A 25,265-nucleotide genomic window follows, 5' to 3' on the forward strand; every position below is an offset into this window, starting at 1 on the left:
CGCCCCCAAAAGTGTGTCCCTTCTCCAGCTGTCCTGCCCCAGAGAATGGTACCACCATCCAGCCACTCACAGAAGCCAAACACTTTAGTCGTGGCACCTTAACTCCCTGTCCCGCCCACATTCACTCAATTTCAGGTCTTGGCCAATTCCATCTCCTGTCTCTCTCTCTCTCTATCCCTGTGTCTTGATCTCAACCTGGGGAGCCCTCACCCTACTTCATGACGCCATTGTATCCAGTCTGAATTGTTCTGCAATCCTGCCCACCTTCTTGCCTCCAGCATCACATGCTCCAAACCACTGTCTACAACACAGCCTGTCGGGCCCCTCCTATGTTCACAGCCCTGCGATGGCCTCAAGTTGGCCTGAGGGTCAACCTGAAGCCTTTAGCCTGGTGCACTCCTGCCTGTCCCTTCCCCTTAACCTCCCTTCGCCCCTCGTTCCCTGAATTCTATGATCCTTCTTGTCTCCGGGCTTCATATATGATGTTCCTTCTACTTTGTCCTAGTCCTTCTTATTTCTTCAGGGTCACCTTGAACTTTGGCTCCTTTAGAAAGCCTTCTCTGACCCCCACCCCACCGCAAGTATAAGGGCAGAGAAGCTCACTGACGGCAGCGACGTGCCTTATTCACCGTGTATGCTTAGTGCCCAGCATGTAGTGTATGTCACATAAATGAATGTGCGATGTGACTGTTCATCCCGCTAGTCCTTCCCGGGAGCTGCACTGTGCCAAACTCTGGGGGCACTGAGGCCCACACTCTGTCTGCCTTCCTCTGAAGTGGGGCATGCCAATCAAAACGAGATGGACCGCTTGCTACCATGAACCGTGCCCTCCAGATAGACAGGCAGGTAGGCAGGCAGAGCAGGCAGTGTACTGGGTCCCCTGCAGAACTTCCATTCTTCATTCATTCACACATCCATCTTTCTATTCGTTATTGCTCATCTTGTCTACAAACACATTTGAAACAAATCTCATAAAGCACATGAGTGTATGTATTTATTCAAGACATACATTGGGGGACCTGATTCCATTTTCAAAACTTTTTGCTGTAGGATTTCTTCATGAAAATCTGACTCAGAACAAGTAATAACCATGTTGGTCATGATGATGATGGTGGTGGTGGTGGTGGTGGTAGTGAAGTTGAGGTGCAGGGGACACTCTTCTGCTCCTCCTGCATGAGTTTCAGGGGACACAATCCCATCATGCGTTCTAAGCCCTAGAACTAAGCACTAGTTTCTGTCTTTGTCCCTGGGGTTTTCCATGGAGAGAGCACAGAATAGGGGCAGAGGGTTTGTGTGTTTCCAGTCTCAGATTTTCTTCTCCTGGGCCACTTGGCAGGTGACATGACCGCTACTTCTCATCCCAAGAAGAGGTGAGTCTACTATGAGAGGGTCCACTATGTCCTGCATGCCTTTACCGCTAAGCCCCCTTTCAAGGAAAACTGGCCCCAAAGCAGACATCAGAGGTAGGCCAGGCAGTAGGAAGGAGCCAGAACCTTGAAAAGGGGACAGGAAAGGGGACGCTGGAGGCAGCAGGTCCATGGGCACACTCTGAAAGCACAGGGTTGGGTGGAGTGTCCTTTCACTGAGAGCAGAAATAGAAGAGTGTTCTGTCTTTTTATAGTTGCCACACATTAGAGCAACACAAACAGTCACACTGATTAAATGTCACTTTGTGCCAGGCCCTGGCTAAGCATTTCACAGGTGGTTGCACACACACACACACACACACACACACACACACACACACACGGTGCCAAAAAATGTATACACATTTTAAGAAAGTAAAACTGTATTAAAATTGTAATACTCAATATATACCGATAATAAAAGATGAATACAAGTCACATTTGACTTCTGCAATTACAAGAGGTGCTCAAAGTGGTTCCCATCAGTGTCCAGACACTTCTGGTTATGGCAAACTACTGCTTGAGCAACGTTGACCAAAGTGTCCACTTGTATACATTTTTTTGGCACCGCCGATAGAATAGATGATAGATAGGTAGGTAGATAGATAGATAGATAGATAGATAGATAGATAGATAGATAGATAGATAGATATAGAGATAGAGGTATAACCCTTAAAGACCTACTCTTTCCTCTAGATAATCAGCAGTCTGCAGGCAGCCGAAGACAGTCGCTGGGACCTGACTAATGATCACGAGGTCTGGACCTAGGACAGGCTAAAGATAACATCTTGACCTAAGTTATGTGTCAGCTTCTGAGCCCTAAGGTAGAACAACTCCCTGGCTACTTTCCCAAGAAACCAGACAGAGGGACGCTGGTACAGACCTCAGAACTGTCCTCAAGAGCTGAAGAAATGACTCGCTACCCTTACGTCACCTCTGACCAATCAGCTCCCAGCATGACCCCCACCCCCTAACCCATGGGGTCTTGTGATTTTTGCCCTATATAACCTATAAACTACACACCATCCGGGAGCTCCGGCTTTTGAGCATTAGGGCTTTCGACATTCGCTTCCTATTTTGCTGGGTGGCACCATTCATGACAAAACAGCCAGTCTTTCTCCGCCGTAAGTCTGTGTTTAGCGTTTGGCTCTGCTAGCGCAGGGTGGACAGACTTTCTTGTCCATAGCATTACTAACAATGCCGGGCAACAGGCGCAAAGCAAGCCTTTCGGTGACCATCCGGACGGCCTCGCCCTCCTGCGCACCGGGAGCCCCGCGGGCTCTGGCCGCTCGTCCGGCCCCGGGGGCCGCGTCAGGGCCGCGGGGGCGGGGCTTCCAGAGCCGCCTGGAACCGCACCTCGCCTCCGGCCCCGCGCGGTGGCCACGAGGGGCGGCAGAGCGCCCGGGGCGGGGACTCGGCGACGCCGGCGCCCGTGGTCCCGTGACCGGCCGCGCCCCGCCCCGAGACGCCGCCGAGATGCAGTCCCCAGCCGTCCTCGTCACCTCCAGGTGAGCCAGACCCCGCGCCTGGCGCCACGTCTCGCACGGCGTGGAGTCCAGGTGCTCGCGAGCCGTGACCCGGCGCGCCGGGCGGATCAGCGCGGCGGCCCCGGACCCGCGCCGTGTGGGGCCCGCGCTGCGCCCTGACCGTTTGTCCAGGCGCGGCCCCTCCATCGCTGCGCCGGAGAGGCGGGCGGCGTCGCGTGTCGCTCTCCTACAGACGGGGAAACTGTGGCCCCTAGAGGGTGATGAGCTCAAGACCCCGTGGAAGGGAACCCTCTTCTCCTCCTCCCTGCCGACCTGCGTTCGTTTCTTTTTGGCCCCCACATCCAGGTCTGCAGCCCCTCGGTGCTCACCGTGTGCCAGGCTCGGTGCTTAGCCCTGGGGACCAGACCAGTACATCGGACAAGGCCGGGCCCTGCAGGGAGAGACACTGCCATGAGGGCAGGCCAGGCGGGCCCAGGTGCTGGGCGGGGTGGCGAGCTCAGGTTGCCGTGGGAAGGCAGTGCAGGCGTGTACCCGGGGCTCTGGGAGCGGGCGGGCGAATGCGGTCACGTCCTGCAGGAAGAGTGGGCTTGAACCACTGAAGGGAAGAGAGAGGGGCGGCCCTCGGGGTAACTCAGGAGAAGTGAAGTTATAGGAGAAGTGACCTTGCAGGGGGCCCTGGGAAGTGGGGGATGCGGTGTGCCCTCCCTGGCCCAGGCCTGAAGGACCCGGTGCAAGATGGATCCTGGAAAGACCGTCATGGACATGGTTTTACTCTTACTTCCCCCGTTTTAATATCTGTAAAGTGACTCACTTCAACTATTTTCATATACTCTACCCTTGTCCCCAACTACACAAAATCTTGGGCAAAGATGCCAATTTTATTGCATAAATGAATGTGTTATCCAGCTCAGCTGCTATTTTTCCAGCTGTAACTGAACTTTGCTGTTACTTCAGGTCTAGAAAAACAGGATTCTCTCTGTAAACCCTGATGTGGGAACCTGCTTGGTCTCCTCTGCATGGTACTGTGAGGTTGCAGGTCTTCTCTTCATTGGCAGAGGACATTTCCCCAGTGCCACATAAGTCACCTCCCCTCGCCGAGCCTCGGTTTCCTTTTCTGTAAGAACGAGGTTTGAGATTGGTAGGTATGAGCAGAGCTCTCAGCAGGCAGCCTTCTCAGCAACTCACAGACTGGGAGCGGGCGGTGAATGATGCTGGCTGCTTGGGAGGGGCTTGCCTCACTGCCCCACCTGCACAGGACTTGTTCTCAGACGCACGTGCTGGTGGCGAAGGCAGGTTTGTGGTGGCCATTCCTTCTTGCTCATAGGCACCAGGAAACCCAAGGGGCTGCCAGCAGGGTAAGTGCAAACACAAGGCCCGGCCTCCCATCTCCACCACCACATGCATTCCTACCTTCCTTTATCCAGCAGATTTTTATTGAGGGCCTACTCTGTGCCTGGTATGGATAGGAGGTGCCTACTCTATGCCTCGTCAGCAGGAAGGTGGGGAACTTTGGGGGAGCTGCCTGGGAATGAACCGTGGCTCTGCCTCTGACCTGCAGAGACCCCGAGCCTGTCTTCACTGTCTCCCTGTCTTTAAATGAATCTAAATAGCAGTGCCCTTTTGTAGGGCTGCGGGAGGCTGAGTGACAGCCTTAGACAGGTGAGGTCCTTAGAACAGAGCCTGCAATGCTGCCAGCTACTGTCACGCCCACCTTTAACCTTTAGTCTGGCTTTACTCTTCCACACTCCTAACAATAACACCCATGTGTTAACGCCAGCAGCAGCACGGTCCACACGGTCCAGTGTAAGACCAGGCACGCTTATTTGGTTACTGGTGAAAGGAAAAGAGCCGATTTGTGTGGTGTGTTTTTGCCTCATGTCCACGTACATCAGGGCTCATTGAATATCCGACTGAAGGCAGGACCTCCTGGGCCTCCCAAGTGGTCCATACTTATGGTGTGCCTCATACCCATGGGGTGTTCGCGTGTGCACAGGTTTGTATGGTCAGTGAATGTGTATACACACTTCATGGATAGGCGTATGGTGGCTGTCCTCCCCATTTGGTGATAAATGGCCTCATGTTGGTGACTGTCACATGCTTAATGTGGAGTCGGGAGGAATCTGCCTGGAAGGAGTACCGGGGGCAGGGAGTCATTTGATAGATTGGGATATAATTCCAGAGAGGGAAAGAGCCTTGCTCCAGGCACAGTTCTGGCCGGCCCCTTGCCTCCCTCTCAGGGCCTCCCCTTTCTTGTGTTCTGAAAGTCCTGCCCAGCCCCTGGTAGGTTTCCACCTTGATACCATTTCTGGCATGTCCTGTCATAGGTGTTTGTGTAACGTAAGGTTGCGTGCATGGGTCTGCCTTGCCCTTACTTAGGATGAGGACCACATTTAGCTTTTTTTTCTAACTTCAGAGAAAACATTCCATAACTTCTTTGACTTGCATATCATTCAGTATGTTTACGTAGCATTTACAAAGTCTCCAAGAGTGGCAATGTTTTGCTGAGGATCCCCTCAGAGCCTCAGACAGCAGCCTTCTCAGTGCCTTGTAAGGGCCCCTCAGTGCCTGGCTGGCATTCAGCGCCCTTTCCATCTCCCCACCGCCACTCGAGGCAGGTTCTATAGCAGCCCTGCGACCCTCTGGTTAGCTGAGGAGTTTTGGCTCCTTCGAGATTCACGGCAGGCTTTCATGCCTGCATTGTGTGCACAGGAGCCAGGCACTTTCCTTGGTGTGAACAGAGCACCCAGGGTGCCATACCCACAAACCCTGCAGGAGCTCGAGTGCTGAGTCTGTGTAAGACTTAGCTGTCTGATTCTCCACCAGCCCCGCTTTCTCTGCTTTCACCTGTTTTCTTGCTGGGAACAGCCTTTTTTTCTTGCTGGGAACAGCCTTTTGTCCCTCTTTGTCCCTGACCAACCCAAAGACAGGTCCCAGGCCCAGGAAGCCAGGCTTTATGAGGGGCTGGCGTGTGCCAGGGCCGGTGGCCTGGAGCCGTGACCGTTGAGTCTAGCCAACGAAGTAGCCTCGCACCCAGGCCGAGTTCCTGCCTGCGTTTTGCTCGAGAAGCCTACTGATTGGAACCTGAGCTTCCTTTGCCTTCTTTCCCTTTGACAGGCAAGTTCAGAATGTCCACACGGGCCTCGACCTGAGCGTGCCCCAGCACCAGGAAGTGCGGGGCACGATGATGTCAGGCCACGTGGAGTACCAGATCCTGGTGGTAACCCGGCTGGCTGCGTTCAAATCTGCCAAGCACAGACCTGAGGATGTCGTCCAGTTCTTGGTGAGCCGGGGAGTCTGCCAGGAGGGCGGGGGTCGAGGGTGCTCAGGATCTAGGGGTCCACGTGGGCAGGCATACCTGCCACCAGGGTTCAAGTAGCGTCAGGGAGTGGGCACTTCTTCAACACTCGCTCAGGACCTGGGAGTGCCAGAGCATGCTGGTAGTAAGGACACAAGTAAATCGAAGCTTACAGTCCATGGGGAGAGATACTGACAAAGAGACAGATACAGGCAGTGACAGGAGCACACGTGGCTGTGGGAGTGTAGAGAAGAAGCACCTAACCCACCACAAAGAGTTCTGGAAGACTTCTCAGAGGAGGTGAGGACCGTACTGTTTTAAAGAGCAGGTGGAGCTAAGCGGCAGCAGAAGGGGAGACGGTGTCCCAGGCAGAGGTCACAGCCTAAGGAAAGGCGTGGAGGCAGAAACGGTGTTGTGTGGGGACCTGTGAGCCTGGATGAAGTGACAGAAGGTGAGGGCGAGACAGGCAGAATCCAGGTCATGGAAGGTGTGTAGGGAGCCTCGCTTGTCTTGCAGCCAAGGAGGAATTTTAAGTTGGGGAGTGACGTGGTCCTGTTTGCCTTTCACTGGTTAGTCTGGTGGGAGAGTGGAGTTGGATTGGAAGGAACCAGGCAGGGGGGTGGCAAGTCAGTTACAAGGCTCATACAGTAATACCCCAGGTGAGGGCTAGGAGCAGGCCAGCAGTAGTTAGTGTGGAAATGAGGGAGACAGCTGAAAATAGTTCCGAGGTACCATGAACATAATTTGCTGACTGATTGCTTCCACTAACTGAAATCAAGAGCACTGGTGCAGGGGCAGGTCTCGGGAAGGGTCAAGTGTGACATGTCCACCGATGGGTACACGAGGATGGAGTGAGGACTAGGTCAGGTAGGATTGGGAGGCATTGGCTTGGAGGTGATGTTAAAAGTTTGGGCGTGGATGGAGTGGCCCAGAAAATGGACATGGAGTGTGGAGGAAAGGGCCGAGGGGGAAACCCCAGGGACATCACAGCCCAGGGACAGTCATGGAGAAGGAGGAGCCGCCTGGAGTCTGAGGGAAGAGAAGGGCGCATCATGGAGTCAGGATCGCAGGGAGCACTGAGTTACAAGAAGGGTTGGTGGGGGCAAGATCACAATCTCATTCTTTTAGTGTTTACCTTTGGCTTCTTGTCAAAGGAGAGACGGGCCACAGGATTGTTAGGTAAAGGTGAAATGAGCGAGAGTCTGCAGTCCAGACAGGAGCAACCGGCTGCAGGTTTGCACAGAGGGCGTTCCCACCTCCTGGCAGCGGAGAAAGGGAAACAGGGAATTACCTCACTCTGGTGACCCCTTAGAAGAGACACCAGATTGTAAGAGAGAAAAAGCTTATGGCACAAATCTTTCATTAAGGGACATTTCAACACATCATGGGAAGTATCTAAAAGAGCATGATGTTTTTCATTTGCTTTTTAGACTGACTTTTGGTGAGAACCAAGGAGTAATGCCAGTGGTAGTTCTGGGTCTGCTTTGCTCTGCGGGTGGCTTGCAGCGCCTGGTGATCTGACTTGACCCAGAGTGGAGCTCAACACAGCCAAGCTTTCAGGGTCAGGAACAGAAGAGGGGGACCATCTGATGCATGACGGAGAGGCAGCGTTCCGGGAGCCCTAGAGGAGTGCCCCGGCCGCCTGCTCCATCCTGTACAAAGGCCCAGCCTCACATGCGTGGGTGTGTGTGAGGATCTTTAACACCCCCATGCTTCACGCCAATGCCACTTTTTCCTAACCAGTAACACCCGTGTCCTGTGGGGTGTGCATGTGTGTGCACAGGTGAGGGCAAAGAACACATTTACTTCCCATGGGATGTAGGAATCTCTTTGAAGACTGATGACTTAGCTTAAAAAATAAACGAATGAGCGTTTTGCATCCTACTCCTTAAAAGGACATACATGTTTTAATATAAAGTGAATTTAATTGCTAACCACAGGTTAACCAGCCTCTGGGAAAGGCCGTGGTATTTGCTTGCGGTTTAGCAGACACCCCTACCTCTTCTGGCGGTGCAGACACACACTGATGTCGGAGGGATAGGGGTGGTGATACTGTCTGCCGGCTCAGCGGCAGTACATGGGAGTTCCCGCCTCAGCTCGCAGTGCCTCTCCCTTAGCCTCCTGGGGTCCAGGACCCAGGTCCTGGTGGCTCCCTGGGCCGGGCTTGCGTGGAGCAGTCAGGCCAGCAGAGGGCGCTCGGCCCCCACCTGGCCGGCTCTGCTGGGTGGGGCTTCTGGCCTTGAGTTCTCAGGACCACCCTGGGTGGGAGCCTGCATCACCTTCCTGAAGGCACCCTCTTCTCTTTCTGTGAGGGCTGTTTTCACGGAAGCTCCGGGGCCAGGCTCTTGTGTTGACAACTGCAGGCGGCAGTGCCCTGTCCCAGGTGATCCCCATGGGCAGTTCCCGAAGTCTCCCAGTGAGCCAGTCACCTGCCTCTGGAACTCTCACCCCTCACAGGGCGTGTGCCAGGACTGTGTGCTCCAACACAGCTGTGCAACAGGATTGCCTGGGGTCCCGTGTGAATACGTCCAGATGCCCTGCTGTCCATCAGCGTGTGCTGCGGGCGTGGCCATGGCCTGGGAGCAGAAGTGGCAATATCCATGTCTTCATGCTCACTCCCACAGACAAGTTGGGGAGGCAGGCCCGGCATACCAGGAGCGCACAGAGGAGACCAGGACCGAGGGAGGACGCTGGGCTGTTGGTGGGGTGTGTGGTGCAGAGCGAGTGAGTCTTCTTTGAGTGCCCACGTTGGGTTCTACAGACCACAATGACAGCACCAACCACTGCTATGGCTGCTCGCCCACACGAGACCGACACGTGCTGGGGTGACCCCATGCAGAGTAAACATGCGACAAGAGCTTGCTACGTGAACAAGCAGTCCCTTAGCTGCCTTGGGAGTCCTGGGGAGAGGCTGAGAGGAGGGAAGCTGAGTGCTGCCCCAGGGTGACTCAGACGGCCAGGACCACCTTCTAATGGCCCGCGGAGCCCTGGCCTGCTTCTCCAAAGTCCTGGTGTGCAGACAGGTCCTGGCTGGTGGCAGAGAAACTAACTGCAATACCTGGCTCTTGTCCACCTGGGTATTGTAAGGACTGGCTCCACTGCTAATTCATGGGAGAATGATGCAGAGATCCAACTGAGAAAGGAAGGTGACCTAACAGCTGGCCAGACCATGAGGTCATCTCGTAATGCACAGAAGGCCTAGAACGGAAGCAGTGGCCGTGGGCTCCTGTGGTCTGGGGTCTCTGTATCAACTGTCTCTGTTTGTACCTGTGACAGTGCCCAGAATGCACCATGATTGCATCTTTCCTTTGGGCCACTAAGACTTCCATAACTGAGCCCAGCTTTGCCTCGGGGACTTAAGGAACGGAGCCTGAGGCAAGGAGTTGGGCAGAGGGTCAGGAGGGCGGCACACCCAAGCCAAACTCCTGTGGCAGCCGGTCCTGGGCGAGAGCTCTGAATACCCTGGCTCTCTCGGGACCTCTGGGTGGGGTGAAAGGAGGAGCACTCTCTTCACTCCTCACTCAAGAAACTGTACATTTCTCTCATTCCAGGTCTCCAAAAAGTACAGCGAGATTGAGGAGTTTTACCAGAAACTGAGCAGTCATTATCCACTGGCCAGCCTTCCCCCACTCCCCAGGAAGGTCCTGTTCGTTGGCGAGTCTGACATCCGGGAAAGGACAGCTGTGTTCAATGAGATTCTGCGCTGCATCTCCAAGGACGCTGAATTGGTCAGCAGCCCAGAGCTGCTAGAATTCTTAGGTACCTGAGGTTCTGTCCCAAATCCCTGAGGTCTCCCCTTGCCCAGGGCTAGGCCTTGACAGGCCCTGAGCCTTAGCCGTTCAGGAGCTGTGGTCTCTGCTGTGCTCAGAGGCTCCCACTTGGAACCCCTCCACTCTAGGCTTTGCTGGCACCCACTAACCCTTGGGGGCCTACAGCAGGCACTTGGAGCTCTGGCTGCCCCCATCCACTGAGACTTGCGTCCTGGTCCCAGGACTCCACAGGAAGCTAGGTCCTGGGTGTGGTGAGGCACCTCCCTGTCCCCTGGTATTTGGGTGTCAGATGCCTTCATTCTTCTCCCTCCACAGGCACCAGATCCCCGGGGACTGCAGAGCTCACCATCAGAGATGTCTCGGTCCTAGACACAGACAGTCAGGCAGGGGATGATGGGGAGGCGTTCGACTTCTTCCAGCAGCAGGAACGAGCAGAAGGGCCACTCATCCCCAGCCAGAAAAGCGAGGATGCAGGGCCGTCCTCGGAAGAGGAGGAGGCACTGGACCCTCTGGGCATCATGCGGTAGGTGTCGCGTGCTGGGGAGGGCCCCCTTCGGGCTGGGTCCAGGCTCTGGGGAAACTTCCTCCCTCCCCACTGGGAATCTGAGAAGACCCTGTCTTTCTCGGCCATCACCTTGTATGGCCTGGTGTGCTCAGGGAACCGGCTGTCTGCTCACCCTCCACATGGCCCGTGTCTGTGGGGCGGGGCTCAGGTATCGCCTGCCCCTCCCTGGTCACAGGGTGGCCTCCCACTGCCATCCCCCGGCTCAGCACTGAAGCCTGGCAGAGCTGGCCTGAACACACCCAGCCAGCCCACCAGCCTGGGTTCTCTGTGCGGCTCATCACTGGCAGCCTGTGACATGCAGCATGTGACTGGAGCTCCCTGGGTCGTGTTTCACTGTCTGTAAAACGGGTATTTACCTTGGCCCTGCCTCCCCACAGGGTGGTTGTAAGGCTCCCGAGAATCACATGTGTGGAAGGGACGGGTGACCCATGAGGTGTCAACGGCGTGATGCTAGGAATATAGTGAGCCTGGGGTCCCCTGGCCGGTGGAGTGTTTTCCTTTACACGTATGCGCATACACATGCACACATGAGCAAATACGTGTGCGTATGCACACACCCGTACACTGGCTGGAGAAGAGGCAAGCCTGCTGGGGTCTTGGTCCCTTCTGGATGGTGTCCTGCTTCTGCCACCTTCTCATTCCTTCTCCTTTCCTTGCCCGCTGACTGCCTTCACAGAGCTGCTCCTGAGCCCACACAGCAAGGCCCACCCAGTGCTGGGGGAGGGGCTACAGGCTAGATGAGACTGGAGAGCCAGACATTCACTGCTAAGGACCCTCCCAGTGGGCACAGGCTGAGGTGTTTCGGCAGGACCTCCCAACTAGAAGGAGATGAGAGGGAAGCAGACACGCTCAGCCACCCCACGGCCCTCACTGTTTCCTCTTGGCCCAAACATGCAAGAAACAAGGTGGGAACTAATATTTCTTGAGCACCTACTTCAAGCTGCGCATTGTACTTGGCACACTGTGTCTCATTGATGTCCTGCAAGCAGCCGTTCTTATCCCATTTTACAGATTAAATAAACTGAGGCAAGTAACTTGCCTCAGATCAGACGGCTGGTAAATAATGCTACTGGGATTCGAACAAAGTGTAAGATCCTGGCCTGTGGAGCCAGGCTGCCTGGGTTTAAATCCCGGCTCTGCCATTTACCAGCCATGTGTCCCTGGCAATTTACCCCTTTTCTTTAGTTTTCTGAAGCAAAACTTGGGTAATAATAGCACCTATCTCTGGGGCTCTCGTGAAGGGGAAGTGAGTTAACATGAATGTTGGTGCTTAGTTCTTTTCAAGGACCCATCTTTCTGCCCCATCACTCAGACCACAGACCCTGGGTGACATTCTCTTTGCCACGATGAGACTGACTGAAGTTCAGTCAACAGATGAGGGAGGCCTGTCTCACAGGTCCTATTGCAGAAAGGGATCAGAGCCTGTGAGAAATCAGGCAGGGGCAGCTTTACAAGAGAAATAAAGTCCTGAAAGCACTGCCCAATCTCCACAGGCCTTCCCTGGTGGGATGTGAGGTGTGGGCACAGAGGGTGGGGATGAGCGCCATGGCATGGCCGCCTGCGCTGCAGGGTGGTTGTGAGACAAGCCTAGAGAGGAAGAGGATTCGTCCTCAGGGAGGGGCCCCGGGTGCTCAGGGAGATGGGACCGGAGCCAAGGGTCCTGTGGCACCTGGCTCCCAGGAGTCACGCCCCTCCCAGCTCCATGGCTGGCCTTGTCCTGGAGTGGGGTCAGTGGCCCTGTGAGAGAGCAGCAGCGAGGATGGCCAGGTTATGTTCTCAGCCTGGCACGGCCTGCAGGCCCTTCTTGGGCTTTACCTTGTGAGGATGGGGCTTTGTTTGAACTCACGCTCTCTGCTCTGTTGTTCTGAGTTGCCAGACTCAGTGCCAAGCTGAGACGGACCTTGTGCCATAGTAGTTTGTGCCAGCCTTTGGCTGAAGCACATGCTTAGCAAAGCGGCTCCTTTTTTGGATAGGAAAATGCTCTTTACGGATGGCAAGGGCTGCCTTGAATTTCCTACTTGTTTCAGAAGCAGATTGTGGGGAGCTGTGTCAGCTGTCCTGGGACCACCTGCCCCCCAACACCATCCCTGGCCTGCACCCCAGAGGTCTCGCTTCTGAATCCTAGGAAAGCTTAAGATTCTCTGCCCGTTTTTCATTTAGTGACCTGTGTGACACTAGTCAGTGCTGTCACCTCATCAGGAACAATAACGACGTTTTTTGAGAGATTATTAAGTGTTGCAAACTGATTAGAATTTATGTGAACAAATATTTCCTATTCTACTTCATTTTTCTTAAAGGTCACAATGCACCAAATTGCTTTTTAGGTCCACTGTAGGTCTGGTTTGTGAAGTGCCCTAGGAAGCTGAGTGGCACGATCTCATTTTGTGTCTGAGGAAGCTGAAGTTTGGAGTCACGTAGCTCATCCAAATTCATTCAAATACAGACGGCAGAGTCAGGATTTGATGCCACCCACCCGTGCTGTCCCTTGATTCCAGTCTTTCAGCAGTCCAAGAGGTGTCAGGGCCCTAGAATTATCCCATTTCACAGATGGGGAAATCGAGGATAGAGTTGAGTGGGGATTTGGCAGAGCCTTGTGTGCCGTGGCAGTTACGCCTGGAAGTCAGGTTTCCTGTCCTCTCCAGGGACACCCAGGTAGGCCTGTTGACTTTCTTGCAGCACTGTGCACTCCGTCTTTTGGTGGGGAACATTCTGTTCTTTGCAAATGACTTTGCTTTGCATGTATATTTCTCCATTCTGTGCCATAAGTCCCTCTGCAGACGCTGCAGCCCTGCTGTCCCAGCAGTGCCCGTGTGCCACCCCCAAGCGCCCGTCTGGGTCTGGCTCTGGCCTTGGTCCTCCCTGCGGTGGCCACAGCGGGGCGCTGTTGCTCCGCTGCAGGGCTGCTGGAAGGGTGGGAGCCGGCAGCACAAAGCCAGGAGCAGGACTCGCCTGGCTTTTCTTTGTCTTTTAAACCTGGTTTTGATTAGGGAAAAGATGAGTAACTACAAGATTAGGAAGCCTTAAAGGTAGAAGAAGCCCTTACCCTGCCCGTCCCGACACTCCACTCAACTACTTAGGGGATTTTTCTGGGTCCGGGTCCCAGCAGCGACCACGTAGCTGCAGACATGAGCGCGTGTGCCTTTTTGTACTGTTGTTTCACTTAGTGCCCTCTCATAGTCGCTTTCCACGTCGTACATAGTTCTCATATTTAACTTTCTATTTTAGAGACTTCACAGTTCTGAGAAAGATGAAGTTCTACGAAAATAGTTTTGCCTTCTGCTGGAAATACTCTGCTAGAACCATTTCTAATTATAACTTGAATAATATATGATTAGCATATAAAAATTGTAAACAGTTAAAAGTACTTTTGTCATGAAAGTAGACACTTTGGGGTGTTCGTGTTTCATTAGCAAAATGGGATTGTGTCCCGTGTGCCGGTCCATAATTTCCTTTTGTTGTTGTTGAAGTTTATCTGCTCGGTCTCTCCTTAGCAATCACTAGACTGATGCATTCTTACTCTGTGCTCCCTAGTCTAGCAGGTCAGTGTGCTGTAAATGGCATTGCCTGGCCCCTGCTTGGGGACATTGTGTTTTCTGTAGGTGTTTGCTGTCACCGGCACTGAGGAACTTTTTCATGCACAGAGTGGTCATTCTCTTGCGCTTTCCCCCAGATGCCTGCCCCAGAGCAGGGTCCCAGAAGCTTCTGCTCAGTGAAGGGTTCTTTGTGGACTTCATACCCTCTATTGGGGAGGCCTCTCTGCCTTTTCGTCCCCTGCCTACCCACAGTGCCCACTGCCTCCCTCCTCTTCTCCTGGTGCTCAGGGAACCCTCCAGGCCCCCTGTCCCTGAGGACTATCACTCAGCTTCCCAAGGGACCGGCTGGTTCCTGTACAAAGACACTTTCCTGTAAGGCTGGGCTTCCCACACTCTGCTCAGAGAACTGGAACCAGGGCCCGGTGCCATGGCCTTGAGTGAAGAAACTGGACATTACTTTGGAATGCAGAGCTGGGCAGTGTGTCCTCCAGACATCTGGGTGGATGCTGATAGGGGGGGCAGTGGGGGTGCCAGGATCATAGTCTGAGTGAGCAGTCACAGTACATATGAGTGAGGGGAAGAAATTGGGCTTGGAGACTTAGTGACTCACTTCACATATGAAATGCCTGACCCTCTACCTGAGGTCAGAAATCTGGCATCATCCTAGACATGCCCCTTCCACTCCCTGATCTCGTCTCCCCCTCACACAGGGCTGCTTCCCCCGTCTAGGCCCTGGGCGTTTCTCCATGGACCAGGAGCAAAGCTTCCGCGGCGACTGGGTTCCTGGTCACACCCAAGTCATGCTCCCACAGACCCTCATGGAATGAGGGTCTCTCGTTCCTCTGCCTGAGACTCCTCCACGCTTAGCCCACCCCGGTCACTGCCCACTGCTGCACCACCTCCACTAGGAAGCCCTCCTCTATGCTCCAGCTGTCCTGGAATTAGTGTTCTGTGTGGTAATAATCAGGTTATGTGTCTGACTGCTCAGCTATGCGTTTCTGGGGACATTGGCAGGCCTTACTCATCTCTATGCCTTCATCACCCACACAGGCTCTTGCACATGGGAGGTGCTGGGTCAGGGAAGGCACTCAGAGTGAATGGATGAGCTACTTACTCACAGAACAGCTGAGGGGCAGGATGGAGAGACCAGCTGAGGTGACTGAGCGAGCTCGGGAGGAGGCATGATGGGGCAGAGGGCTTTCTAAATGTGGGTCTGTGTCTCAGACAGATGCTGAGAGTCCCTCTCTCTCCACTCCCTCTCGGGATGGGGGGAGAGGGGTAAGGAGAAATAAGTCTGGATAACAGCTGCACTGTCACCCTGTCTATCCATCTATCTGTTCATCTGTCTGTCCTTCCTTTCCCCTTCTTCCTTTCTACTGCCATCCATCATCCATCCATCCATCCATTTTTCCATTTGATATTGACTGAGTATTTGCTCTGGACCAGACACACTACTTAGTCCAGAGACTGAAGTTTGGGGACCAACCAGGACAGGACCCTGGGGCTTTTAGCCATCAAAGCTCCATATTTCTGCTTATTCGGTCTGCCCCGGAGGTGGTCAGGGAAGTCAGGGAGATAGAGGATGGCCCAGGGTCGCATGGGGTGGAGTACACAGATGGTGCCTGATGGCACACCCCTATGTGCTGTAGTTTCACTGTATTTCAATTCAAGGCAACAGCAGACCACAAACATCTCCAGGGAGAAAAACAACATTCATTCAATTTGAAAGGAAAACTCACATAGCCAAAAAGTCCGATCTAATCTGTGCTCTCAGACCCAGAACTAGGTTTAAGAAGGGACATCACTGAAAGCTCTGCGTGGTTTCTCCAGCGATAATTAATCACGTTGGTTCGCTCTTACTTCCTTTGTTCTTCAGACGGTTTCCTTTTCTCAGTGCGTCCTCAGATTTCTGGTCCCTGGGAAGCCTCTCACCCACCCTGCTGCAAGGGGCCCATTTGCTGGGTAGCACGCGAGTTTGCTTTCCCCAAGAGCTGTTTCAGGACCTGCTAAGTTTCTGGGTTGTGGACCAGCGGGCAATGGCTGCAGAGTGGCAAGGCCCAGCCTTGCCCTCCCGGGGAGCTGCCTCCCTGGGCTGGAGGCTCTCCGCCCTTCACTGCTGCAGTCCCTGCTGGACCCAGGAGCAGGGCCAAGCGAAGGGTAATTGAGGGACAGCAGTGGGCAGAGCCAGCAGGCCCCAGGCTGGTCTGGTGGCTCCCAAACCTGAGTGATCATCAATTCCACAGGGACTCAAACACAGCGTCCTGGGCTCGCCCCTGGGGTTCTGATACCGTTAAGCCTTGGCCGGGGCCATCTCCAGGTGGCCTGCCTCGAGAGCCATGGCCTGTCTTTGAACCCACTTCCTGGGGGTCAGTAGAACTGAAGTGACTCTGCCTAATCAATGAAACAAAAGAGGGAAACATCCCAGTAAGAGTGGCCACCCTGATTCAATGTGTGTGAGGGGGTACAGCTGAAGTTTCTGGAAAACGCTTGCTGTTAGGATGGAGTCCAGGCTGCTCTCACCTTCCCCAGCGTCACAGGCAGGGCCTGAAGCTGGTCCCAAAGTGGAGGCATGTCCCTGGGAGCCTGTGATGTGAGCCCATCTGGCTGGTGCCTGGAACAGAGAAAGAACAGGGACTGGGGTGCGTGGGGCTTCCTGGCACAGCCACAGCCCCTGCCTCTGAGTCTCTGCTCTCCCTCGCTGCCTCCCAAATATGCCACGGTCCCCCTAAGCACAGCAGGGTCGAGCCTGTTATCTCACCCTGTCCTGTGTCTCCTGCCTGCTTGTGCGACACTTGCAGGGGCCAGGAGTAGACGACTGTGAGCATGACTGCCCTCACTTCTTGTCAGTGTCACCCTGCCTGCTGTGTGGCCTTGAGCAGACACCTAGCTTCTCTGAACCAGTTTCTTCAGTCTGCCCAACAACAGAGAGCCTATGGCCGAGGCTTCAGCCCTAATCGCCCAGGTGGGCTCTGTCCTGTGACCTTCCTGCAGGTGGCTTCCCCCACCTCAGCTGGGAGCCTGACATCCTACCAGGCCCCTACATCCAGACCGTGGGAATGGTCGCCTCTGGGCACCCTCCTCTCCCACGCGCCTGGCCGTCCTGCTGCTATTTTTATCTGCTGCTGGTTAATCTGTGCCAATGTTTGGGGGTAGAACCAGCCTCTCGGTGCACTTTAGCCACATAGTGTTGCCAGCATGAGCTCAGACGGTGACCTTGGTCCAATGGAACTGCCTGCCAGGAAGGCAGGCAAAGCAGAAATCCTGTTTCCAATAAAAATTCTCGTTTGCGGGAGCCTTGAAATGGCTAATTTAGGCATCAGCCCCAGGGATTGGATCACCTGTTGAACCAAGTGTATTTACTGGGGTGTGACTTACAGTGACGTGTGCACATCTGCGGCTCTCGTGAATGTTTACGTGTGCACTGTGTAACCACCACCCAGACCAGGAAATGAAGCCCTCCCACGGCCCAGAAGCTTCCCTCCTGCCCCCTTTCGGTTTCCCGCAGCAATGTCTGGCCCAGAGCAGGACCTGGACCACCTGAGGGGTGACAGTTGAGTGGGGTTCTGAGTAGCTGAGAGGCTTCCTGAAGGAGAGGGTTTGCTCAATGCGACTGAAGTGCTTTCTAGATTGACGGAGGTTACACCACTCAAGGAATGGGGAAGTGTGTGTGGAGAAACGGGGAGCATTTACCGCGGCTGCTTTGTGCTCTCCCCTGGGGCCAGGCCCTGAGGTTTGCGGCCTCAGACTGCATCCACCCCCACTTGCAACGGGCATGGAGCGTGGAGCGACTCTGTGTCTGGGCCCAGGGGGTGCTGAGGTCAAGCCGCCCCCACAGCCTCTGGGCGGACAGTGCGTTCTCTGGCCTGTGACCATGCAGGCTGTCGGCCTTGTAGTCCAGACGCCCACCTGTCCCCCCCTTACGTCCCGACAGCAGTGGTTTCCTGGGCACAGGCTTGTCCAATCCAGTAGCAGGGTCTCGCCACCTCCAGTCTCAGGTCCTTGGAGTTCCTTCTGGACACAAGCTCAGGCCCACCCAGCACTGGTGTGGGTCTGACCGGGCCACCTGGACCAGCGGTCGGGGCTGTCCGAAACATCCTAACCTTGAGTTTTGTCTGTGATTCTCCAGCTCCAAGAAGCCCAAGAAACGGCCTGACGTGGCCGTGAAGCCCAGACCCTCGCCGCGGCTCACCCTCTTTGACGAGGAAGTAGACCCTGACGAGGAGCTCTTTGGCCCAGGCAGGAAGCCCCAGGACCCCGCAGACGACATGCTCCACAGAGACTGTAAGTAGTGCCCCTGACTTTTCATCACGCGTGGTGTCCCCTCGGTGACCCGACCGCCTGTGAGTGGCGTTGGACCTGCCACACGTGAGCAGGATGGAAGTCTGACATGACACAGACTCACTCATGGAGCTTTTCTGCTGGAGAAATCTAGTCTAATGCCTCTTTTCCCACAACCTGGAACATTCCGGGGCTGTATGTTTATTCCCTTCCGTTGGAAGGGGAGGGTAGTTTTCTCTGTTGCTTTGAGAAGTGTGGATTGGGATCGTCGTGACCAGGCAGGGACCCCAGATGCGCCGCGACTGTGGGGTTGGTTTGTGACAGGTTTTATGTCACCTCATAGATCCCATCGGAGAATTCTGTACAGAGACGGAAAGGGGAACACTCAGCAGCTTGAGGACTTCCGGACTTGTCCCTGAGTCTGACCTTTCCTCACCCTGCCCAGGCCCTCGTCCAAGGCCGGGAATTGATGTCACCCGTTAATTGCAGCCAGCACTTGGTGACTACCCACCAAGGGCCAGGCTTTGTGCTGGGCCCGAGAACATATCCCTGAGTAGGCACACTCTGGCCGCAGGACCTCTCAAGGGAGGCAGTACATCTCCTGACAATTACAGGGTAGCCTGAATCTGTAACAGGTCTGAGCAGAACGTCGTGCCTGTGGGAACACTAGGGAAGGCTTCCTGGGGTGGGTGTCTGCTGGGGGCTTTACTCAAGCTGGATCCTGAAAGGCAAGCGCAGTTTGCCTGGCCTGCTGAAGAAGGCTATTCCCGGTGAGGAGGCTGCGATCTCCTTTCCTCAAGGGCAGCGTTGAGCCGCGGAGACGAGGAGAGGGCGGGGATCGAGCTCACCACTGCTCCCCGCAGGCAGCAGCCCCTGGCCGGTGGTTGGTGCTCAGTAAGCGCTTATTGGAAGTCTGGAGTGTAGTAATGACTGAGGGCTGAGTTTGGGTCATGGGGAGACCGGCACATGAAGAAGCTTTTTCCTCCTAAAAGCAGTAGAAAGACCACGAGGACTTGAACCCAGTGATGCCATCTGGTGACTGGCCCAGGACAGAGAGAGGTGGCGGTGCGGCTGGGGACACCGCTATGCCTGCCCCAACCGGCTCCTGTCCCTCGCCCCCGCCTCGCCCCATTCCTTGGGTTCTTCTGCACTCTGCCTTGTCCCTTGCTTGCTCCCTCCCAGTGGGGCCCGGAGACTGGGCCAAGGCATCTGTACCCTACACTCCAGGCCGCCGAGGGTGGGTCAGGACGTCCTCTGATCACTCTGCTGCTGCCCTCTCCACAGCCCTGAAGTTGTTTGGCGATCCCGACCTTGGTGGGGCCGTCCCCCTGGATGACCCCTTATTGCTGCCAGCCGCCTGTGAGAGTGGAGGGCCCACGTCCCGCCCAGGCCACAGGGAGGCCTCTGAAGAGCTGTTCAGGTACCACCTGTCCCCAGCAGTGCTTTGCCAGCTCCGAGAGTGGCCTGGACAGAACCAGGGACCTGTCCCGACATGGGATCTTTCACCAGCCTTGGCCTTTGAGGGAGGGAATCCTGGCCCTGGGAAGGCAGGAGCCTGTGGGTGGGAGCTGGCCAGGAGGCAGCGGTGGGATTGGAGGAGCGGGGGCGGGCTCCAGCAGCTCAGAAGTTTCTAGAAAGAGAGAACTGTGTGCATCTAAGTCTTTTTCTTTTCCTTCCGCACTCGCATTTTATTAGTCTATGTAAAGAATTATTATGTACTTGCGAGAGCAAGTATAACTGGGATAAACAGGTTTGGAGACAAATAAAACTAAGTCTTGGCAACGTGCAGCCACTCAGAAGGCGCAGAGGGCAGATGCGCCGGACAGTGGCTGGTCGCCAGCAGCGTCCCATCCGCTGGTTTTTCGGAGGGGAGGGCGAGGCTTCCCTGTTACGTGGAGGGCGCTCGGCAGAACGTGTGCGGAAGTGATGGACTAGCCATCATCCCACAGAACGCGGGCTCTTCCCGTGTGGTCGTGTTGTATCCTCACAACAGTCCCGTGGGGGGTGCTGTTACGTCCGTTTTATAGAAAACAGAGAGTGCGGGAGAGGTAACTGGCCCAAGACCACAGCCCCCAAGGGGCAGAGCAGGATTGGTACCCAGGTCCACCTGCCTGTGTCCGTCCAGGGCTCTCCGAGCATTTGGAGAAGGAGAGGCTGGGACGTGTGCCTCCCTCCCCTCCCCCATCCCACAGCCTGGGGCTTCTGCAGCGCCCGTGCTCTGAGCGTGCGTGGCACTGCATCTCTCCATCGCGTCACTCATGCCCCCTGGAATGCAGGCCGTGCTTGGCGATTTACAGGAAGCCGAGCTGTCTGTCTCTTTCCAGGAACAGTTTCAGGGCGCCGAGGCGTGCAGTCCCAGGAGACTGTCATCTGCACCCTTGTTAGCAGCCACAGGCGATTACACAGCCCTCGAAGCGCCCTCCGTGCCTGAGTCACAGGACGGCTTCTTGTATTTACATCTCCCCATGGCCCCTGGCATCTGTTCATGCTCCTGTGTCCTCACCCCTGACATCACAGCTGGCTGGGAGAAGCCAGGATTGTTATTACAGGTTTAGGAGAGAAACTGAGGCACAGGGAAGCGGGGCACAGGGTCAGCCCTGGGGAGTGGCAGGGCCCAGCGCAGCGTGTCCCCCCCGGGGAGCCTCTGCTGTCTCCAGGACTCAGCTTGTCCCAGGGGGCAGTTCCAGTGGGATCTTCCTCAATCCGTGACCCCGGCACTCACAGACCTGAGTTCTGCAGAACATCGCTTCGGGGCGTGTTCAAAGGTGCTGCCTTCAAAGGGCTCTGTGGCCAGACGGCCGGGGCAAAACCCGTGGTAAGCAGAACCCTGTGCACGGGATGGCTTGAAGAGGAAGCACCACACAGCATTTCACGGCGCTCATGGGACCTGTTCTAGCCAGGACTCAGGAGCCCAGGTGGAAAGGGGTGCCCATGCTGCCACGTGTATCCCAGATGAGACAGCCCCACCCCCGCCTCAGAGCAAATCCAGCTTCTGATTGGTTCGCTGAGTCAGTGCTTTGCCAAGCAGTGTAAATCCTGAACTCTGACACGGGCTTTTAGCTGCTGCTTTATTTCCCCCAGGGCCCTTGTCTGAGGATAATTCAGTCCCTCTGAGCCTTTTCTGGGCACCCAGTCTCCAAGTGAAGGGTGCAGGAGCTGGCACCTGTCCCGGGGTAGCTCAGGGCTGCTCCGTGGAGCGAGCCAGGGGCCTCTGAGCTGAGGTTGCCAGGAGCAGCCTGTCCCTGGGTAGCGCCTTGTAGGTCACCTTGAACCCAAGACAGCTATTAATGGGTAGGTGGGTGGTGGGATGTGTCTAATGGGCCTTCCGTTGTGCATCTGGTTTCCTGGAATTGAGTTCTTCCACCAGAAGCTGGCAGCAAGAGCTCTCCCTCAGGCAAAGGGCAGAGCTGGGCTGTAGCCCGCCTTTTTTAACTGCCATTCGGTACCTGGGGCTGATTCTGTGTGACCGTCACATGGCTGAGGTAGGTCCAGGGCCGTGAAGGAGTCTTGGTAGGCCCCGGCTAAGGCTGGCTTCAGCCCTCGGCGGGCTCTGTCTAGCACCCATGTGGCCCACAGAGGGGCACTGTGGGCAGGCAGACCCCACCCCACTACAGAGCCCCTCATTTATTCTCACTCTGGCTGAACTTGGTCAGAGGAGAACTCTGCTTCTGAAGTCAGACGTCCTGGTTTCAACTCACACTGCCACATGCTCAGTGTCATGTCAGGCAGGTCCCTTCGCCTCCTGGGACTTAAGTGTCTGCCTCTGCAGGTTGAAGATTTGGCCATGCTCCCCCCAAACAACGTAATGTTTCTAAAGTGCTTGGCACAGAGCAGGGGCTCCTTATCTGGCAGCTCTTACTGTTATTTCTTAAGGGTTGAAGAAAAAGTCACCTGAAGAGGCCAGTGTCTGTAGAGTGGGACCATCTGCAGAGCAGCTCCCGGAGGCTGCTGAGGGGTGGGCTCTGCCCCCGCTGTTTTGCGGGGTTGCAGGGAAGGGAAGCCTGCCTTTCAATTCCTTCCCTGGGGCAGGTAGTGGAAGGGCAGGTTGGGGTTGGGAGGTGGCCTTGCTCGTTTTGCAAGAGGTCATACTCAGGGCGTCTCCCTCTGGTTCCCTAGAGTCGAAGACGACTTGGATCAGATTCTGAACCTGAGGACTGAGACCAAACCCCAGCCCCAGCCTAAGCCCAAACCGCCAGTGGCAGCTAAGCCGGTGCTACCCAGAAAGCCAGCTGTTACCCCCAGAGCGGGCCCATCTGAGGCTGTGTCTGGGCAGCAGAAGCAGCAGCCACAAATCCAAGCCATGGATGAGATGGACATCTTGCAGTACATCCAGGACCACGACACACCTGGCCAGGCTGCTCCCAGCCTCTTCTGACCCTCCGACCCCTGTGCTGGCCCTGGGCCAGCAGCCCCTCTCCTGTGGTGGGGCATGTAGCGAGTGGGGACTGTGCCCTGCAGGCCAGGTCCTCTACCCCCAGGGAAGGAGGCTGGAAGCCCAGGTCACAGCACCCCTGTACTACCGTGTTCCTTTCTCTCTGGCCTGGGGGTCGTGGAACCCTGCAGGGCGCAGAGAGGTCACCCTAGGAATTGGAGCCTACTTGTCTCAGCCACGTGCAAGTGGAGGGGAGAGCATGTGGGGTACCTGGCCAACCAGGAGCCCAGCCCCCAGGATACAGTGAGACAGGAGATGCCCAGGGAGGCTCCTTGGGGCAAGGAAACTGTACCCACCTGCTCGGCCAGCCCCAGCACAGGAGGGAGGGTGGGTTTGGTAGAACCAGTCTCTGGGCAGCATGGCTCCTGGGGCCTGTAGGCTCGGGGAGGGTCCTCCAGGACAGGGATATTGAATGAGTACCTGGGAGAGCCTGGCTGGGTAGGATGTCCCTGAGCTGCCTTTGCTTACCAGGTGCTAAGCAGGGTGCTTTCCTTATCTGTTCAACTTAGAGACCTCAGGCCCAGCCTACATCTCTGTACTATGTGTGGCCTGACAACCCAGGTCTTCCTTCCTCTCTTCCTTTCCCAGGGAAGGCCTGGACAGACCGTGGCCCCCTTGGGCCTCTGGCCACAGGGCCCATATCTGCCATTGCAGATCCAAGCAGAATGGCCACAGCATCCCCCAGTGCTCTGCCCGGGCCTATGGCCTGGCGGGTTCCTTGTATTCAAATGGACCGGCTGCTGCTTCGAAGGCTTCGTCTGTCCAGTGGTACGTGCTGCCAGGCCTTCCCTGTCCTCCAGGTCTGGACTTGCTCGCCAGCCTTTCACTGTGGGAGTGGCCTTCCCAGGGAGAAGGAACCCTGTGCAGGGCAGGGCCAGTGCCTTACACTTCTGGACCCTGCACGCCTGGCACACAGTCTGGGCCTGGCACAGTACTCAGGAAATTCTCAGTGAATGAATGATTTTAATGGAGCAAAGAATGTCTCTTTTTTAATATATTCTTCATGTGCAGACCTAGTTTTTAATGAAACACAATCACTCTTGTTCCTTGGTTTGTCCTGCCTGACAGAGGCATTGGAAAGGGAATTGGGACTCGGACCCCAGACCCTTTTCTGATTGGGGCCAAAAGCCAACCTTGGGGGAGGCCTCCCTAACCCGGGCCAGGTGCTTGCTGCCAGGACCTGTGCCGAGACCTGCAGGATGAGAGCACTCCATCTAATCTGGCCTGCGTCCCACTCACCCTCGTCAGCTGCCCAGTCCTGAAAAGGCTGCCCTTCCTCCCTCTACCTGGCCAGGGTGAGAGGGAAGAGGCAGTTCTGGGGTCTGAGAGCTGAATTCCTCCTCTCTGCCTTACCCAAGCTTTGAGGGCCGCGTCCCCCTGGGCCCTGAGCTGGCTCTGGGACAGCCTCAGCCCCAGGGACCAGCACCTGCCACTTCCATTCACTGCCAGGCCTTCACGCCCCACCCAGCCCTGCCCCCCTCCCTTGCTGACTGCAGGAAGGAGCAAGTGGTGAGGTGATGAGCCGGCTCTGCCTGGGCTTTTTCCCACCCTGTTGTGTCCTCTGCGCCCCATGCCAGTTCCCCGCCCCTCCCTTGATGCCTGCCTCCCCCACCACCTGTCACCAACGTGTGACGTGGCAGCAGAGGGTGCAGCCAGCAGATGCCTGGTGCCCGTGGGGGGCTGGTCTTCTGGCGGGGGTCACAGACGGACCTGCCTCTCTGGTGTGGGTTCATCCACTGTGGCCTGGCCTCCTCGGTGGCCCGGTGCTCTCCAGACACCTCGGCGAGGATGTGCACTTCCCAGGTGCTGCTCCTGGAACTGTGGCTGTTTGTCACTGCTGGTCTGTGACCTCCTCGCGAATTGATGACACTTTGTCATGCAGTAAAGCCTATGTCAGTTACTCATTCCAGCATTTGTTGGTGGCATTCTTTCCTGTGTTAAGGATGGTGGGGTGGGGGGATTATGTCTATAACAGTGGGCCCGACGACAGGAGCTGCCCTTGAAGGGCCCAGTGTCTTTGGAGGCTCTGCCTGGCCTCCCAGGCTGCTGCTCAGTAGGGTAGGGTGAGGGCAAAGGGAGAATTCCACTGTGTAAACTGAGGCAGAGGAATCGGGGGCCCAGGCCCAGGGGGAGTCATCCGGTCAGTAACTGCTCAGTCGGACCTATAGGGATGAGGACCCTTCCCTTCTTCACCTGCAGTCTCCACGTGGGGAGGGGTCCAGGCCCTTTCAGCTCTGACACCAGAGGCCCTGTCCATCCAGACACAAACCTGCCCTGGCCTCCACACTCCTGCCCAAGCCCAGATGCTGCTTTGTGCCCAGGACCCTGAGGTTCTGAGCAGACAGTTCTGCCAGCTGATGTCCCCAGGAGCCAGGGAGGCCCGTGCGGGGGCGGTTGGAGCTGGCCCGCTTCCCCCACCACTCGGCTCTGGCTCTGTAGCTAAGCTCAAATTGGGGTCTTGGCTCCCACGGGCCAGCAGCTGGATTGTTCTGAGAAGGA

The 25,265-nt window shown here is 55.9% G+C and overlaps 1 protein-coding gene across 1 annotated transcript; it reads left to right on the forward strand.

Annotated features, from left to right (window-relative positions):
- The first annotated feature begins 2,863 nt into the window (after nt 1-2,863).
- Nucleotides 2,864-24,677, forward strand: HS1BP3 (HCLS1 binding protein 3). Its single transcript, XM_081069761.1, has 7 exons — nt 2,864-2,914; nt 6,008-6,173; nt 9,740-9,947; nt 10,274-10,481; nt 18,183-18,337; nt 19,619-19,754; nt 22,451-24,677. The coding sequence occupies exons 1-7, from the start codon at nt 2,883-2,885 to the stop codon at nt 22,707-22,709; spliced, it is 1,164 nt and encodes a 387-aa protein (XP_080925887.1). The 5' UTR covers nt 2,864-2,882; the 3' UTR covers nt 22,710-24,677.
- Nucleotides 24,678-25,265: the final 588 nt, after the last annotated feature.

This window comes from Rhinolophus hipposideros, assembly GCF_964194185.1.
Source record: "Rhinolophus hipposideros genome assembly, chromosome: 12".
Lineage (NCBI taxonomy): Eukaryota > Metazoa > Chordata > Mammalia > Chiroptera > Rhinolophidae > Rhinolophus > Rhinolophus hipposideros.